General features: G+C 31.2%; 2 protein-coding genes across 2 annotated transcripts; both read right to left on the bottom strand.

Moving 5' to 3' along the window:
• Positions 1-560: 560 nt before the first annotated feature.
• Positions 561-7,338, bottom strand: LOC126776879 (ommochrome-binding protein-like). The gene is made up of 2 exons (XM_050499733.1): positions 7,214-7,338; positions 561-2,605 (listed from the first exon to the last, which is right to left on the bottom strand). The coding sequence occupies exons 1-2, from the start codon at positions 7,214-7,216 to the stop codon at positions 1,742-1,744; spliced, it is 867 nt and encodes a 288-aa protein (XP_050355690.1). The 5' UTR covers positions 7,217-7,338; the 3' UTR covers positions 561-1,741.
• Positions 7,339-12,402: 5,064 nt separating this feature from the next.
• On the bottom strand, positions 12,403-13,763 carry LOC126776871 (uncharacterized). Its single transcript, XM_050499719.1, has one exon. It carries the CDS (start codon positions 13,412-13,414, stop codon positions 12,479-12,481), a length of 936 nt encoding a protein of 311 aa, XP_050355676.1. The 5' UTR covers positions 13,415-13,763; the 3' UTR covers positions 12,403-12,478.
• Positions 13,764-18,734: the final 4,971 nt, after the last annotated feature.

Here is an 18,734-nt window from a genome sequence, read left to right as displayed (position 1 = left end):
GTTTTAAAAAAATGTACTTTGTTCAGTTAGTCGGCTAACACAAAGCGTGTCGTCTAACAACAATTAACATATTAGCAGGGAAGGGCAAGGACACGTTTAAACGATCACCGTGACCCACTTCCAGTAACTAATGGCTGTATTCCTGAGTAACGTAATATAACAAGTTTTGCGCATAAAGAATTACCAAGATAGGAAGGAATTTGAAAATTATGCTCTTATATAAAAACTTTCAAGGTTAGAAAAATTCAGACTAACGTCTTATAACATTATTGTTCTTTTTTCAAAATGAAGGTTGCATATTGTTAAAAATAAATCCTAAGGATCACTGTTCCACAATATTTTATACCCTATCGTAATTTTAACCAACACCTTAACTACCCACCATCAACCCACACTCACCCTTGCCAGATCACAATTTAGCCGCGGGCGTAAACTAGCATAATATAAATAAAATACTTTATAATGTTAATTCTTAACTAATTCTCGAATATCATCAAATACAAAAACAATAAAAATCATAACTTTATTAAATTCAAACATAAATCACACATAATATCTCAACATTAAAACACATAAAAATAACATTAAAGAATAAAAATAACAGTAAGCATGCTTATCAATCAAAAGCTATTCAAAATAGAATTACAAAGAAATCAGTACCTTAAACATCTTACTTGAGTTAAGGGAAAAGAAGTAACAATTCAAAATAAAAGGAAATCTTGGTCTTACTTTTTACATCCACAATAAACTGAGCTGTTTCTGACGAACTTTTGTTTAAACTTATAGCAAATATTCCTTCTGAAATACTGATTTACTGCTTTAAACATTGTGTGTTCTTCCTTAACTACAGGTAATTCACAAGACTTTTGCGGTAGAATATCTGATGTGGTTGATCTACACTGACATCTTCCATAGTTTGATATAATTAATTATACAGTATTTATATATACAAATATATTAAGATTAATTGAAGAAATAATTTTATATAAAACACTATCTAAATTTAAAAATAATGTATTAAAATCCAGAGTAAACAGGTTTCTTCTAGGCAAGCGTGCTACATCCAAGACCGTGTCGATGCTTAACATCAGGCAAGTCAACGGTCAAACGCTGGCTTATTAAGTGTAAATATATATTAAAAACTAAATTTATTAAAATTAATCAAACTAATTCTAAGCACTAATCGACAAATTTTATTTACTCTAAAGACCATATTATATTGTAAAATCGGCTATTTGTTATTGATCTAATAAGCTATATGTAATGGTACTAACTTATACGTACCAGTTTTAGTAGTTTCATTAGGTGTAATTATTTTAAAAACTACAAGATTATTATTCATAAATTGTACATAATATATGTAAGACATGTCAACTCGCCATTAGCATGCTATATTATAAGGTTTATAGGAACAAAAATAAATAAATTTAATCAATACAAGCCATGTACCCAAGGGGATATCACATCGGAAACATTAATAATTAGAAACCAACTATATTTTAAGCATTGAAAATATGCGAACGTTATCTCCCATTTAAACCTCTTACTCGTATAAGATATTTTTTAAATTTAGAACCACGGTTTAGGCTGCGCGTGATGTCAATCAGTCATTTTAAATTAAGAAAATATCATTGCATATATATTTTTTAATCTGCGGACGCAAAATATACAAGAAGGTTGTTGAAGGTAAATGTTTAGCTAGAACCAAATTAATTAAAAATTATTAGTTATTAAGTAAAAATCAACAAATTGTTGTGTTAGCCATTTCAATTAATCTAAATAAACTTTTTTCAACTGTAAAAAGAAAATTATTATCATTGTCAAACGTCAGTGCGCCAATAGAAGGAATGTGTGCTACTCTTACAATTCTAGAATCAGCTAATTTCGGTTCGATTATCACTTTGTATATACCGTCTATCCACCAAGCGTAGATTGTATTATCTAAATCAATTGTTAATCCTCTAAAATATGAATTTTTCGAGAGCCATACCATTTCGTCTTTCTTGCTCGCAAACAGGCCATAACCACACAACAATACCGACACGTCATATTTATTGGAAACAAAATTCTTAACTTGCATCATTTCGAATATAATATCAAAATTATCTCCTTTCTTTTTAATAATCTTAAATTCACCATACCTTATAAAATATACGTGACTTTTATAGAATAAGCTTACAATTAAATCACCTCTAGAACTGTACGGTGCTACTCTGTTCACTTTCGTATCCAAAACGTAGATTCCGTCGCTGCCTCCTAAATATACCAATCCATTATCTTGATCTAAATCAAATGTCCCAAAGTTCATAATTTGTTTTTCACCTGATATGACGCTTATATTAACAGGATTATCCAAATTAATAAATCCGACCTTGTTATATTCTTGGTCTTCGATTCTAGGTTCGAAGCTGAAGTAAAGGGTGTTCGTTGATCGGAGGATACCAAGTTTGTTGATGACAATTCGGTTCCTGAATGGAGCTTCGATGTCAAACAGATAGGTAACATTGTAGCAAGTTGTATTCACTTTGATACACGAATTGCAAACGGTACCAACTTCTTCAGAGCTGGCGGTTGAGATGAAGAAGAGCAGTATTACAACGATCATCTGTAAAACGAAATTGTAAACATTATCAATGGCATTTAATTTCAGTTTTTATTTTTAGTTGATATTTTTAAAAATAATTTTCAAGTGTAAAGTAGAGCCAACGACCGCTGCAGAGCGCTTGTAATGTCGGACTACTTAAAACCATAATTTTAATGATTCTTAAGCTGTGCACTGCCAACTTTTATAATATTTTTAATCGAAACTGTTACATACTCATGTTAGCATATTTTATACTATTCAATTTATTTTATGAAATTGTGTTGCTATTAGTACTTTTTGTACATGTAAGTGTAAAAAAAGTATAAGTATAAACAAAACTTTGCCTCTTTTTAATTATAATATTATATGTATTATACAATAATATTCGAGTTAAAGTAACAACCCAATGATGGCAACATTATACTGAAATGATATACAAAAATCGAATTCAAATAGTTTTATTTAACTAGCAAAGCCCACAGCACCGCCATTGTAGAATTCAGTTTGTGATGAAAATCCAAATTTGCCACCTTGACGTAAATAATGCGTATTTTAATAATAGTTATGTGAAAATATTTAAATTAATAGGTAACAACGGTAGTCGAAAGTAAAAAGGTGGTGGAATTTGGTTTACGTAACTCGTAAATAGTTATATAAACTTAAAACGAGGCAGTTATTTTAAAATTATACGGACACTTCATTCTTATTTATTTGTGTAGATGTATAGAATACAGCTTAGAACATTTCCATCTGAAAACGTAACTATTTAGCTAGTTCTTTCAATGTTGCCAAGGTCAGCTTTCTACCGCACATTAATTGTGTTCCGTTGAAATGCTAAGAATGTTCGCAAGAATGCAATAATTAGTGAATGCTTGCGCTAAGCCCGTTTGAGTAGCTTATTAGATGTCAGATTAATTATTATGAGGTACAGAAATTCACAAATGTAGGGATTACTTTGCACATCTGCACTATTTAAAAAAAACTCGATATAAGAATTTATTTTCAAAAATGAAACAAATGTTTGAAAATTCACACAACTGCCCGGAATGTATGAATGAATTGATAGCCAATATCACTCGGGGTGATATAAGGATTCTAAGTTCTAATATTAATATTTCTATTGGAATAAGATACTCCATACATCCAAATATGTGCAGACATAATAAAGTTGGGGGTGTGATAAGGAACTCTCAAGCATAAATGAACTCTATAAAAATCACTCCTCTTTTTTAGTCAGACGTGTAAAAATAATGGATTTCCACACTGGACATTATACATACATTTGATTATGTGTGTATAATGTATATATAATTTGAGAAAAAGCGTAACAAATAAGCTTCTTCCTGGTAACTTTCGATAACAATAAAACAATAAAAACATTAAAAACTTTCGATAACAAAAAAATCTTTGACGATTTAAAAGTGCATACTTGATTAACTTTTAAACAATTTCGTAGTCTAACAGTTATTTTCGTTTCTCCAAACCTTAGCAAAGGAAGAACATAGCCCAGCAGTGGGTTATTAACAGATATACATATTTTCAGGCTATTGGTTTATATTTTGTGTTAATCATTAAATTTATTTATGTATACTATAAAATGTAAAACATTACTTTTCAATAAGATAATACTAGTGATGTCATCATTCAATCTTCTGAGAAGTTAATAGATGATTGGAAGTGAAGAAAACAATAAGCGCAACCAACAAATAAAAATGAAAAAATACACGCAAACTATAGTCTCTTTTATATAAAAAAAAAACAATAACAAACAAAGCACGTATGTACGTACAATGAAATAGATATTTAGATTATTATATAGGATACAGTTTGAAAAAATATTATAATTTATAAATTCAATTTTAATTCGAAATAGTCCATAGGGTTGAATGGATTTTGCTGAATTTCTGAGATTTCATATGTCTAATTTTTAATTATAATACCCGAATTAATACCAGCACGATCCACACCTAACTCTTCACTTCCTTCCCGGAACAGCGTGGTGGTTAAAAGTCTAAACTGTCCTATAGATGAGAGAAGCAAAGCTGTGGGACATTTAAGACGTTATTTAAAGGCTGTGACTGTAATTTAACAACAGATGGATACTTTTGACTATGAATATTATAACTTTCGTAATCTTAGTTTCAATGGACTGAAAATACCAAGATATCCAAATGATACTTAAGAGTAAATTTCGCAGAGAATATTGGCGTTTATTACAGAATCACATGCCGTTCGGCTTATCATCGTTTTCCCCCCTAAAGACCTCTGCTATTGTTAGAAACTTCACTTCGATATTTAATATAACCTCCCTATTGTTGTTTACTAATCTGATTCCGCGAAAACATAATATTATTTTGACATCAATATAATCTTATATATAATACTATGTGCTTCGTACGTTTCTCCCTCGTTAAAAGTTAGGACTCGTAGCGGACGTTGTATAGTCTATATCGTTGCTCAATAAATGTGATATCTATCTATCTATATATCTGTCAACCAAACAAACAAATTCTTCAGCATTTCGAGTTGTTGGTAGGGATTTGTCTTAGCTTTTATTATGTCAGACCCTAATACAACAGTCCCTACGGCCCTAATTCTACGGTCACAAATTATTTTTTCCACGCTAACCTTTAAATAAAACAGGCTAGATACACAAACCTTATTAAATCCATAGATTTTAAATGAATTTATACGGGTCAGTATGAATCTGATTATTTTTTATTGGTGATTTTTAAAAGCTCGTCTATGTAGGAACTATCACTCATCACGTATTCTACCGCTACATCGCAATACTAAGTATGTGAGTGAGCCAGTATAACTGTATAGACAAGGAACATAACATATTGTACATTGACGATGAGAGACGATATGAGAGACGGTTAATACTTCTGTATAAATACTTTATGAGTTCATTGTAATTTTACCTTTGAGTACTAGATGGCGCTGTGTAACAACTGTGATATTTCTACATCGCGATGGCAAGATTCCCTAATCGTTTAATATAAGTTATGGAAGTTTTTTAATGTGACATGGAAAGCAGTTGCATTTAATAGTTTATTTTACAATCGTGCGATCAAAGTACCGAACATTAGCATCTAGTGAACAAGTTCTTCAATTTCTTACCCAGAAGTTGCCATTTATACCAATCACCTGCCTACCAATATTAAATAAAATGAAAAAAATGTAAGTATATTACGTTATGTATGTATGTCCGCCTTCTAATAATACAAGCTTAGCTAATGCTAACACGTTATATAATTATACGCTTTATATTTATAATCCTTGTAACTAACAAAGTCAGCGTGTAAAGTAAGAAATCGATTTTAACCTACATTTAATCTAGTATCTATTTTGAAACATTTCAACAATTATTTCGATTGACATCATATTGATATATCAATAAAATTAAATAGAAAGAGTATGTTTTTTCTATTATAATATTATTTTTATTAGAACACAAGATTTCATTAGAATACAGATAAAAAATAACGACAAATGAACACTGACAATGACAGATGTTTTTTTTTTTTAATAAAGGAAATTAGCTTAGCAAATTTTTTACCCCTCCATTTAAGCGTACAGCTTTCTTTAGGAATAGGGATGACGATAGCCCAAAGGCTCGAACTTGTGCTTTTTGCGTCACTAGACTCACGTAAACTGTAGCGCTATTAACGCTTAAATTTATTGATTTTACTAAATGTTATTTTAAAAATACTATTACTTTGCTCTTTCTTTAATCTTAAAGTCATACAAAACAATATAAATATAAGTATACACTATGCTTACACTTGCTATGCACTATGCTTAACACTTGTGAGAATTGAAACGGATGGGCTTAATTAATATATTCGTATCACACTGGTGGTCTATCGGCTAGTCTCTGCGCTGTCAAACATATGCGGGTTTTCCTAACCACCGAGCACGAAATGAATTATAAGCACCATTAATTCCATAAAAAAAACAGAGAGGCTTGCCCGGGTTGGAACCCGCAATCTTTAAGGTAACACTTGAAGTGCTTTAATCACTGGGCCAATTCGCTTAATTGGCCCATAACTGACTTTAAAAAATGATATGTCATTAATTAAAAAATATTCAAAATACTGATGAAATCTATTTTATTACATTACTTATAGTTTTGTACACAATTCAATTAATTTATTTAATATACAAAATAAATCTCTAAATAAATACTATACTCTACAAATTGTCTCATATTAAAATACATATTTTATTGTAGAACAATCCTTCTGAGTTTAATCAAAATATGTATTTTTATAAAATGTTTAATTTCGATAGATAACATTTAGCTAGCAATAAATAATAATTAAAATAATATATAGGTATTCAATTTGTATTATTAATTATGACTATATTTTTAAATTCTATTTAAACATATATTTCATAAAATATTAAACAAAATAAAAAATAATATTTTTTGGCAGATTAACGGTAATCATCGCCATTGACTATTAAAATAAATAAACATTAAAAAATATAGTCATTTAAAAATAATAATTGTATACTAACGTCTTATTTCAAAAAACATTTAACAAAATAATGAAATATGAATAATAAAAATAAATAGTAACTAATAAAATAAAATTTAATAATAAAATATAAAGCACTAACCATTAATTAGGCACTCAGTTTAATCATCCTTTAATAATGACAATGGTAGCGCGCGTTGTTTCGAAGCGTCGTCGAATGGCGGGTGTAACACCATCACTACCACCGACACGCTTCGTACCGTGAAAACATCGAATAAACTGAAGCTAACTAAACGTAACTATTCATTAAATGCATCTGACGTCATGACATAGAATACACAATATTATGAGCATAGATTAAATATGTCCTTTGTTGATCAAAACAGATAACAAAATATAGACGACCTCTTTACTAAAGTTTTCTTTAAAATTAAACTTTTCATTTTAATACATATATTATCATATGTTAAATTAAACAAATTGCGTAACTGAAACTATAAATGAGCTAATTTATTACGGACTTGTTATAGCCCACATCTTCGCTTACGGATACCGAGATTTAGAAGTAGCTCATAGCAATCTCTACGCAAAAATCACGGTCGGTAGACCCGTCACTGCCTCTTTTAAGCTAAACCAAGAACACTTTCGCATTTACCATATTATTAAAGTATGAATGTAATTTCTTACAGTTTCTTCTTCGAAACTGAGCTTTATCATTACAATGTTATATATTCAAAAAGATAATTAACACGTTTATATTAGAATAACATCATAAATCACTGCACTATACAACATATAATTCATTCAAGTCATATATTGATCCAAAAACACTGTATATTAAATAAATGGCCGTAATGTCTACGTAAATTCCAACCGCATTCCCTTATTACATGTTGCTGAGTACTGCGACAAGAATGTAGAGGAAACCTACCTCATATACGTAGGCGAAGTAGGCCAGACTTGTTTATCTTAAACGTATATAAACGTCATAGACCGTAATAATTATGATGAGTTAGTTAACCTGTTGAATTTGTCATATTATAGTGTAGCGTGATTTACGATAAACAATTGTAATCTTGAACTAACTTCTCTAATCATTGCTTATAGAAGTTTTTCGACAAACCGACACGAAGAAGAAGGAATCATTATCTCTTAAATGGCAGAACCATTGACTTTGTGCTTTTCGAGTCACGAGAGTGTAACGCTGCTAACTCCCTACCTTCAAACCGATATAAAATTTCTTCTATTAGCACGATTCGGGATTTTAGCACTCGGGTCTAGTTTCTAGACCAGATCAGCTCTTGAGCTGATCTGGTCATTGGTCAAGGATTCATGTAGTCGAATCTTGATTCGACTACATGAATCCTTCCTATTAATTGTATCCCCGTTATACAACGCGTTATTTTTCCTCCACATAACATAGATTACTATGTTTCCTATCCGTTTTGTAAGCGACCGTGTGAACCATTAAATTTCAAACTTTAATTACGTATTAACGTCATTCAATGTCTATTATCGCTGGCGATCCGCTGTGTGAATTCGAACAAAGAACTAGCAGTCGTCTCTCGCATAAAAGTGGAACAAACAATGACTCTAGAACTCCTGATAATAATATAGAGCACATTTTTGTGAATTACGTTCCTTTTATACGCCAACATGCCATTATTGTAGTGTTTAAGCGTTTATAAAATGCTATCGAAAAAAATGCTCATCAATTTTGCTTATTTCGTCAATCCTACCGCCAAATAGCAAGTATGTTTGATTTTAAGTGTTTTTACGGTGACTGAGCCGGAGTAATTACGGCATACGGGATATTAACAACATAGTTTTTATAGCTGTTGGTGTATTGATAATTTTAAGAATTTATAGTGTCTATGAGCGGTCGCTGCTTACCATTTTGTAGTTTTTGCTCGTCTGACTACGTATTATAAATAAATAAAAAGTTTATCATTCGTTATGATAATGAACATATCTAAAGATTTTAACAACTTTTGATTTTGGACGTAGTCAAAAATTTATTTATTTATTTTATTTTATTTATTTGGGAAACATACAGCATAATATAATACATAAAATTTAGTAACAAAATAAATTTCACTTAAGCCAACAAAGTTTCCACTTATACAAACAAACATGGAGTGAACCTAACGATAACAAGTTATTTAACAATTTATTAAGATATATGAATAAAGTATTAAAAATAATTTAAAACAGAAAAAAAAAAAACGATAAGTATATTACTGACAAATACAGTTTTTTAGAGCTTCTTTGAACTTAAATAAATTTTCGTTAAATATATCTATACTAGTGTAGCGTTTATTATGATTGTCACATGCTCTTACTAAAAAGCGATTTTTAGCATAGTTCGTTCTACACATTGGGACATAAAAGGTATGTTTTGAACGGGCAATGGAATGTGAGCACTTGATATAAATGTTGTTGACTAAGTACATTGAATCGACAAAATTATTTACAATTTTGTAAAGAAAAACCTGATCTTTGCATTCCCTGCGTTTCTCAAGCGACAAAATATTAAGCTTATTAATAGCATTGGACCCAAATTTACGCGTTAATCTTCTAATAAATTTATTCTGAACATTTTCGATAGCCATAACATACTTAGAGTATTGTGGATTCCAAACCGTTGAAGCGAATTCCAAATTAGATCTTACATACGAGTTATACAACACATTATATGTATTGATATGCTTAAAGTCTCTTCCCTGGCGAAATATGAAACCCATCATACTGTAAGCTTTTGCGATAATTTTATTCACATGCCTGTCAAATAATAAATTAGAATCTAGAAGCACTCCTAGGTCCCTAACCTCGGTTACCCTCTTAATTAAATGATTGGAAATTGTGTAATCAAATAAAATTGGATTTTTTTTTCTAGAAAATGTTATTACATTGCATTTTTCAAAGTTAAGATGTAGGCCATTAGATGAACAATATTGCACTAAAATATCCAAATCATATTGCAAGTTTGAGCAGTCATCACTTCTTTTTATGATTTTAAATAGTTTTGTATCATCGGCATATAGAAGTATGTCAGGATTTTGAAAATTTTTTAGTATATCATTAATGAAAATGTTAAACAATAGGGGACCGAGGTGAGAGCCCTGAGGAACCCCAGATGTTATGGGGACAAAACTAGAAATGTGTCCCTTGACAGCGACTGCTTGAGTTCTGTCACGGAGATACGACGTTATCCATCTTAGCAAATCGCCGTGTATACCAGTATATGCAAGTTTTTTAATTAATAGCGTATGTGGAATTTTATCAAATGCTTTTGAGTAATCGGTATACACAGTGTCAACCTGATGTCCTCTCTCCATGGCTGAAAGAACAACATCGAGAAACTCAACAAGATTAGACTCAACTGATCTTTTATTTACGAATCCATGTTGTTGGGTAATGAGCAGAGGTTTTATTAAAGGAAACAAAGTATCGTAAATAATCTTCTCAAATAATTTAGGTATGATAGATAACATTGATATTCCACGATAATTTTTGACAATATGCTTATCTCCATTTTTAAAAATGGGAACAACAAGCGATTTTTTCCAAACAGGTGGTAGTATGCCTGAATATATGGATTTGTTAAAGAGTAAATGTAAAGGGATTGATAAAGATTTACTTCATCGTTTTAAAAACATAGGATGTAATCCATCTGGGCCACTGCCTTTAGACGAGTCAAGTTTTGAGAGATATCTTTCAATGGTACGGCATGATACATTAATAGTACTAATTAAGGACTGACTACTATGCTTGTTTAAATAATCAACCTCGGGTTGATTCACTTCTACTTCAAAAACTGATTTAAAGTAGTTACTAAATAGATTAGAGATCGATGGGCCGTCGGAGCCAACCGTATTGTCATGAAACATGGTGTCAGGTATATTATTACTACCTTTCTTTGATTTTATAAATGACCAGAATTTCCGAGAACTGTGATGAATATTATCTTCAGCCCTAGCAATAAAGACATTATAACACTCTCTTTCCATCAATTTAGTTCTGTGTCGAAGGTCAGCAAATTTGTCATAGTCACTATTATGACCATAAATTTTCCATCGTTTATGCACTTGTAATTTCTTTTTAATCAATTTAATTAAAAACTTGCTAAACCATACAGGATATTTATTGATATCGTATACTGTTTTAGCTGGTACAAAGCGATCCACAATATTATTAACTATTAAATAAAACTTATCTACTGCGTTAATTATATCACATGTTTCGAATTGTTCCACCCAATCAATATTATTTAGCTCATTGTTAATTGCGTTGTAGTCAGCAACATGAAAGCGACGAACAATTCGAGGAGCATAACGTAAATTTGAATCATTCAACATAATATCCGTCAACACAGAGAGAGACGGATGATGAACGTCTTCAGGCAAAGATAATGGTGTTGTTCTATCGACCGAACAACTACAGTTAGACAGAACGAGATCCAATAGTCTATTATTACCATTAAAAATCCCATTATACTGACACCAGCCAGAGAAGCACATAAAAGCAAATAGTTGCATAATTAAATTATTTTCGGATGGGTTTTGGATAGCTAGCGTATTTTCAGAGTTATGTGACCACACAATATCTCCCATGTTGAAATCTCCTACAACAATATATTTATCAAAAGGGTTATTCAAATTTAAATCTGATAAGAACTCAAAAAATGTGGCTTCAGAATCGCTCTGGTGTTGATTTTGAGGGAAATAGCAACAGAAAAGTCGTAGTTTTTGTTTACTTAAACCCTGTCCGACCACTATATTAACAAAAGTTATATCAGCACCTGGAAGAGACATTGGTGTCCTAGAGTGTTGCATGTCGACATAGATGCCACGACGTACTGCTATAAGTGTACCACCACCCTTACTTACCCCTAGAAGTGCATAGTCACGATCATTCCGGTATACGTTATAGCGTGAATCGAAGAGTTCTTCATCAAAGATATTAGGAAGTAACCAGGTCTCGCTTAGACAAATTACGTCATAATTGGAATTTAACAAATTAAAATAGAACTGTAAAGTTTTAGTGCGCAATCCTCTAACATTTTGATAATAAATATTTAAGTACATAGTAATATATATTTTAAATTATAATTATTGTGAGTAATAATATTAAAGAGAAATAGCTTTTCAATGCACCTAGATGCCAGATAAGAATTAAAACATACCTTCAAGTCCATAAAACAATACAATATCAGCCTAATTTTCTTAATAAATATAATTAAAATATTAACGAAAACAAGTAAAAATATAAAACTACAAAAAATATTCTTAAAAAACTGAACAAAGTAACATACTTTAATATTATAAACCAACAAATTAATAACGCTTATAAAATTTTGTTTAAACACTCTTTGGAAGTAATGTGAATAACTGGTGAATTGTTAGTCTTACGAACCATAAGTGCAATTTCGAACCCAGCAGAATAAGTAACTTTTCTCTTTGCATTTTCGTCGAGCTTCATTCAAAAGAGCCTTGTTGTAAGTGGACAGGTGGTCATTTATGTAAATAGGATTATTTCTGCCTGAAAAACCAATGTCGCATGCTTTCAGATTTTTTAACTTCCTTAACGATGAAAGAAAATCATCCTTTTTGTAACGTGCTTGCATTTTTAAAATAATGGGACGCGATTTATTTTCAGACGAATCATTCCTTACCGCTACCCTTGTTACAAAATCAACATCGGTATTAAAATTTATGGGGTAACCACTTTTTTCAGCAAGGGTCTTAATAATATGGACTAAGTTTTCGCCCTTATTTTGTGGAATACCATTTATTTGAATATTAGAGCGACGCACCCACTGTTCATTTCTGTTAGTGTTTTCCGATAATTCTCTAAGCTTAAGTTTCAACTCCACGAGTTCTGTTTCATAATTTTCTATTTTAGTAACTTCCTTATCTAGATCATTCATTCGATCAACAACAGAATTAATGGAAGACTCGATCGTATTAATTTTTGTAGACCAAAAAGTAACAGATTCTGAGAGCTTTTTAAATTCATCAGTAATAAAAGATTTGAATGACTCCATTGTGTAATGCAAACTATTGAAGCGCTCATCAAAATGTGCAATCAACGATTTAATATCTATGATTTGGGCTTGATTTGTATTTATTTTATCAGAGATCATATTTAATTTTGGACTTATATTATTTTTCTTAGATATTTTGCAAACTGGACATTTCCATTTAGCTTTATTCATAGGCAGAATCTTTTTAAAGTCGCTTTCATTTATACCAACACATGAGTAATGATACATACTTTGACAAGCCGTACATCTAATCATTTCTTCTGGTCTTACGATCTCTGAACAATGTTTACAATCCATTTTGCATATATATTATTATCACAAAAAATGTAGGTAGAAAAAAAGCTAAGAGTAACTCTGCTTAACAGACCGATTGTTGAATTGCAGTCAAACCAGCGACCAAAAGGTCATAAGCGCCGGGAAATAAGCGTCGCTTACGCGTTCACTTCAAACACTGCACACTACTATTGCAATTTAACAAATAAAATTTGAAATTTGTAGTTTTAATTTATATAATTCACATTTAGATATAATTTAACACATAAAATTATTGTCATTAACACAAACTTTAACTATTTTTCAAAAGTTCACTCCCGATTATCGACTTATATACTGTTTTATAATAATTATTTGCGTAGCGATTACATACAGCCGTTTGCAATTGTCGAATGAAATTGTCATTTTTGTCGACTCAGGAGTTTTGAAGATGTGATTTTTGTTGCAGTTTCCGTGAATCCAAATGAGGAATAACGTGAAATCTTTTAATCAACTCCTTCTAAAACGTTATTTATGTTTAACATTATATTTATTTTAAACAATAAGATTAGGTAAAATTTTACTTTTTAATTCAATTAACAATAATGACAAATAATTATGTATTTCGCAATTTTCAATATAAAACAGAAATATTTTGTTAAATAATTACTGAACATAAACTTGTGACTTAAAAAAACATAACTTTTCAGTACTAGAATGTACAAAATTAAAAATAATAGCCTCCATGCTGTAAATTTAAAAAGTGACTGAAAGTATGAAGTTAGTTAAAAGGAAATTTTTTAAAAGTTGGAATTTCAAAGAGCTCTCGGAAACGTAGTCGTCCCAAACTAACCTTAATGTAAATTTATTTAAAAACTTTTGCCTCTATCATACTATAAAAAATCGTTTAACTTATCTTTAAATGCTTTTAAACATGACTTACTTAACTAGTCATGACTATATTTATAAAAAGTAAACAACGTAACACAACTGATGTGAGTCAAAAGATTATTAAACGTAATAGATATTTAAAAGTATGTGAAATTGTGTTGTAAATAATTTGTAAACATTAAATTATTATAACATTTCCAAGCAAACTGTGGCTTCTCAATGCATTTTAAATGAAATATAACGCGCAATTTACGAAGGCAAAGCAAAACGTAACATAAAGTATTCTATTAGGTTCCCGGGATGAAACCTGGCTCGGATTTTAGCACAATAAAGATTTTTTGAGTTTCGCTCCCACGTACATTACATATTTCGTAAGAGCCTAAAGAAATAACGTGAAAATCCGCTTTAGACGAATGAGGGGTAATTTGTAGGAAAGAACGCAAAATGAAAGCCGATTGTAGCTAAATTTTTCACTTTACTAAAACGTGGTATGCGCTGTGTTGAGTTCGTGTTAAATTAATTTCATTTAAAAGCACTTTAGTAGAATAAATAACGAGCGAATGCCGAAAAATAATTTTATTATCGTTCGAGGCCGAGTTAAGGTACTTCAGAAACACACTGAGATGTTAGCGCACGTCATTCACTGTTAATGGATCATTTTAAGAGCACTTAACTAAAGCCAGTTATACATTTTCATGAGTGATTCAACTACATATTAATTATATTAGTTAGATATTTTAGCTATCTATCTTAAGTAGTTTTAAATTTGAAAAAAAAACTGTAACTTCTTTTAAAACTTCATTGTTTTACTGCCACATTAACATAATAACAAATTTGTTTAATAATCTACATTGCAATATAATATACATTTTTTATGATTGGAAAAAATACATATGTATGAAATTATAGAGGAATTCTTGGGACCTACTTGCTAAGTGCTAACCCTTCATTTAGAAGTTTGTAAAAAAAAATTCTTCTTTTATAGTAAGAGGGTAAATAAAAAATTACTTTATTTTATTAATATTATTTTAATTTTCCAAAAATTAAATTAAATTTTCTTTATATACGTAATCATTTTATATAAAATAAAAATGATTATTCATGTGTTCATAATTCAAATCGTTCTCCTGCCTGGTATCAAATTGAAGCAGCATGGTGGTATAAGCACCCTCTTTTCAAATGGAGAAGAACGAGAAGTCTAATTCTAGCAGTGAGACATTTATATATATATATTATTTTTATTATATATTATTTTTATTTTAGATTTACGAATCTACCTACTGTATTTACTTTTGGTATATAGATGAAGTTATGGTGACGTAATAAGCCATTCGCACTAATCTGTCCGAGTATCCGATTTTTCCGCCTTCTATAAATTTTCATTGTAATCGGAACTGAATCATGAACTTCATCATTCTAATGTTGACTCACTGCTTCATGAATTTTCATGGCCACAGAGCTTTGCGTGTGGGATCTGTAGCTATTTAATTGAATTGCTAACTGGTAGTCTAATTGTCAGTGATGGTCTAATGGTTAAAAAATAAATCGATTTATTCATTCATCATTTCGCTATTTATTATCTCACCTTTAACTTAAATAAAAAAATTATCTACAAGCTTACGTATTCTCGATGCGTTATATGGCCAGTCCAGTCAATATAAAAAAGGAAAATGTTTGGGGATTTTAAGCAAGGATTTATGGTGGTCAAATTTGATAAACGGCATTTTTTTTAAATTAACTAGCAATAAAATTTCCTGGTGGTAGAGCTTTGTGCCAGCTCGTCTGGGTAGGTACCACCCACTCATCGGATATTCTAGCGCAAAACAGCAGTACTTGGTATTGTTGTGTTCCGGTTTGAAGGGTGAGTGAGCTAGTGTAATTACAGGCACAAAGGACATAACATCTTAGTTCCCAAGGTGAGTGGTGCATTGGTGATGTAAGCGATGGTTAACATTTCTTATAATGCCAATGTCTATGGGCGTTTGTGACCACTTACCATAAGGTGGCCCATATGCTCGTCCACCTTCCTATTCTATAAAACAAGATTATAACGTTCAATGAAATATTTAAAACAACTCTCAGTTACATGTATATCCCTAGGATAAGCAAAATATGAATTGCGAGAAGTGCTGATTGTTTATTTGCGTCCTTTAAAATACAAAAAAAAAGTTAATTATATTAAAACAAATGGGTGAAATGTTATCTTACAATGTTATTAATTATTGTTGTAAAAGTTTATTCTTGAATGCGATGAGCCTTCATGAATTTCTAATTTGCCTTAAGGTTGCCTAGTAGATCTTCAGTCATTAAGTCCAGCTTTTGTTCTAACTAAACTTTATTGACTTACTTTTTTATAATAAGTACATAATACATATATAAAATGTAACTGTATTGTCTTACTATACCATACAGTAAGATAAAATTTATTTAAGGCTGCTACCCCAAAGTCCTGGATACAAATCCCGGGACAATTACATGTTTTTGGATTCTTCCATCATACCAGGCCGGGCTTAAGAAGTCGACAGCGTTAAGCTCCCGTGCCTCAGATAGCACGTAGAGCCCCGTTGGTCTTGCGCCCGATGTCCTTTGATCGTGTTTGATTGACAACAGTCCCCAAGATTTGCTATCGTGGCTAAAATGCTGGACTTGATTTGAGTACGTACATAGCTGGAATTTATAGCAAATTATACCAAATTTTCATACAGCGCCCATCAAGCTACGCGCGTCTGTAAGTAGATATCCGTTTATTATTTCTGATACGTTATTAAACTACTTTTTAACATCCTCACCCAAATTGTGTATAATTATCTATGTGCTTAATAGATCACCATTAAAGGCAGTTAAGCGTTCATGACAATGATTAACTATGTTTATTCGTCTCTTCAATTGATCGGGTCGCGTGCAAGAAGCGATTTAACCATTATTTCCTAGGATTACTTTGATTATTTCATGGCCAACTATTTGAAGACAAATTAGACACTTAGTCTAAACGTTTTTATCTGTAAACTAGCAAAATCCGCGGCTTCGCCATATTAATAATACAAATGTCTGTTTGGATGTTTGTCCATTTACTAGAATTAATGGATGGATTCAAATGATATATAATCTAATTTCATTGATTGGCATGAAGCGGAAATTTACAACTACGTCACACGTACCCATCGCAAACACGCCACAGTACAAATATACCACCCACGCACAGACTGATTACTTAAATAACCATCATATGTTACAATTATTACTAATTTACAAAAAAATGAATTAAAAGCGCTACTTTTAATCACTACCGCTCATTGTTGAACGTGATTCTTACGTGGAACGTGCAACAGTGTCTCTAGTGCCTAGATCCATAGATCCTGAGCACTCCTCTCGGGTGCCAGAATCTAGAAGTTGCCAGTGTTTACCCATTTTCCTTTGTGAGCGACGGGTTGTGACATACAGCGATGCGACGCGACGCGACATAGTACCTCACGCGATGTGCCTTTTCTGTAGTAGTCAGAAACGCGACGATCTCAGTTCATTGTTGTTTCAACCATTGGGAAGCACACCACGTTGTTACACGACAATTCATATTTTGAATACTTAGCTCTACAAAAACTTCGTAAACAAAGTCAAACAAAGGAAGACAACAAATAAACTATATTTAGTTTGAAGAAATTGCGTAGTTTTGTCGCGTCACAGACTAATGGCCCTTTGATCCTGCTGAACTCTTTAAAATCTTGCTTTTCATCGGATGATGATATATTATTTGGTTTCGCCGTGGTCGAAATTGTTCTGGAGGACATCATCGCCATCGCCATCGAGGAAAGATTCGCCCTTTTTACTTCTAATGTGTAGCATGGTAATTAGTAAACTCGTATTTACTAATTACCATATATGTACACCTTATCTAGATCGCTCTTTTAGCGAAAAGACCGCCTTTTGTACAAAATAGTTTTCGTTTTTTTTTGTGTTTGTGTTTAAAATGGTTCCGTAACTCTTTTGGTGTACAATAAAGCGTATTCTATTCTATTCTACTCCATATTTGTGCACATGAAATAAATATAATGATATAAGTCCTCAACTCATTGTCGTGTTTGGACAACGTATATGCAAAGTAAAATGCCACAATTGGGTTTAATGAAATAAAACACAATGAAATTTAGCAAGAGATTTAATAAAAAAATGCAAAGTAATAAAATATCTCCAAATATTGAACCTTACCGCTAGCGATATCCGTAGGTAGGTACAAAATCCGAATATATGAAAAACTACACGCACTCACACAATACCGAGGTTACGTTTCGATTCTTGTTACATTTACGTGGTTACGATCAACGTGGAAAACATTTAGACAAATATGCACAGAAGTTGAAATCGATAATAAAACTATAATTATACGAATGTTTTAGTTAATTTCAAATCCACACATTTTCATCGACAACATAATGCTATACATGTTTTGTAAACGCCAATATAATTCCAAGTGATCACA

This window comes from Nymphalis io, chromosome 21 (genome assembly GCF_905147045.1).
Source record: "Nymphalis io chromosome 21, ilAglIoxx1.1, whole genome shotgun sequence".
NCBI lineage: Eukaryota > Metazoa > Arthropoda > Insecta > Lepidoptera > Nymphalidae > Nymphalis > Nymphalis io.
Note: the sequence above shows the minus strand (reverse complement) of the source record. Positions and strands in the feature narration are given on the sequence as shown.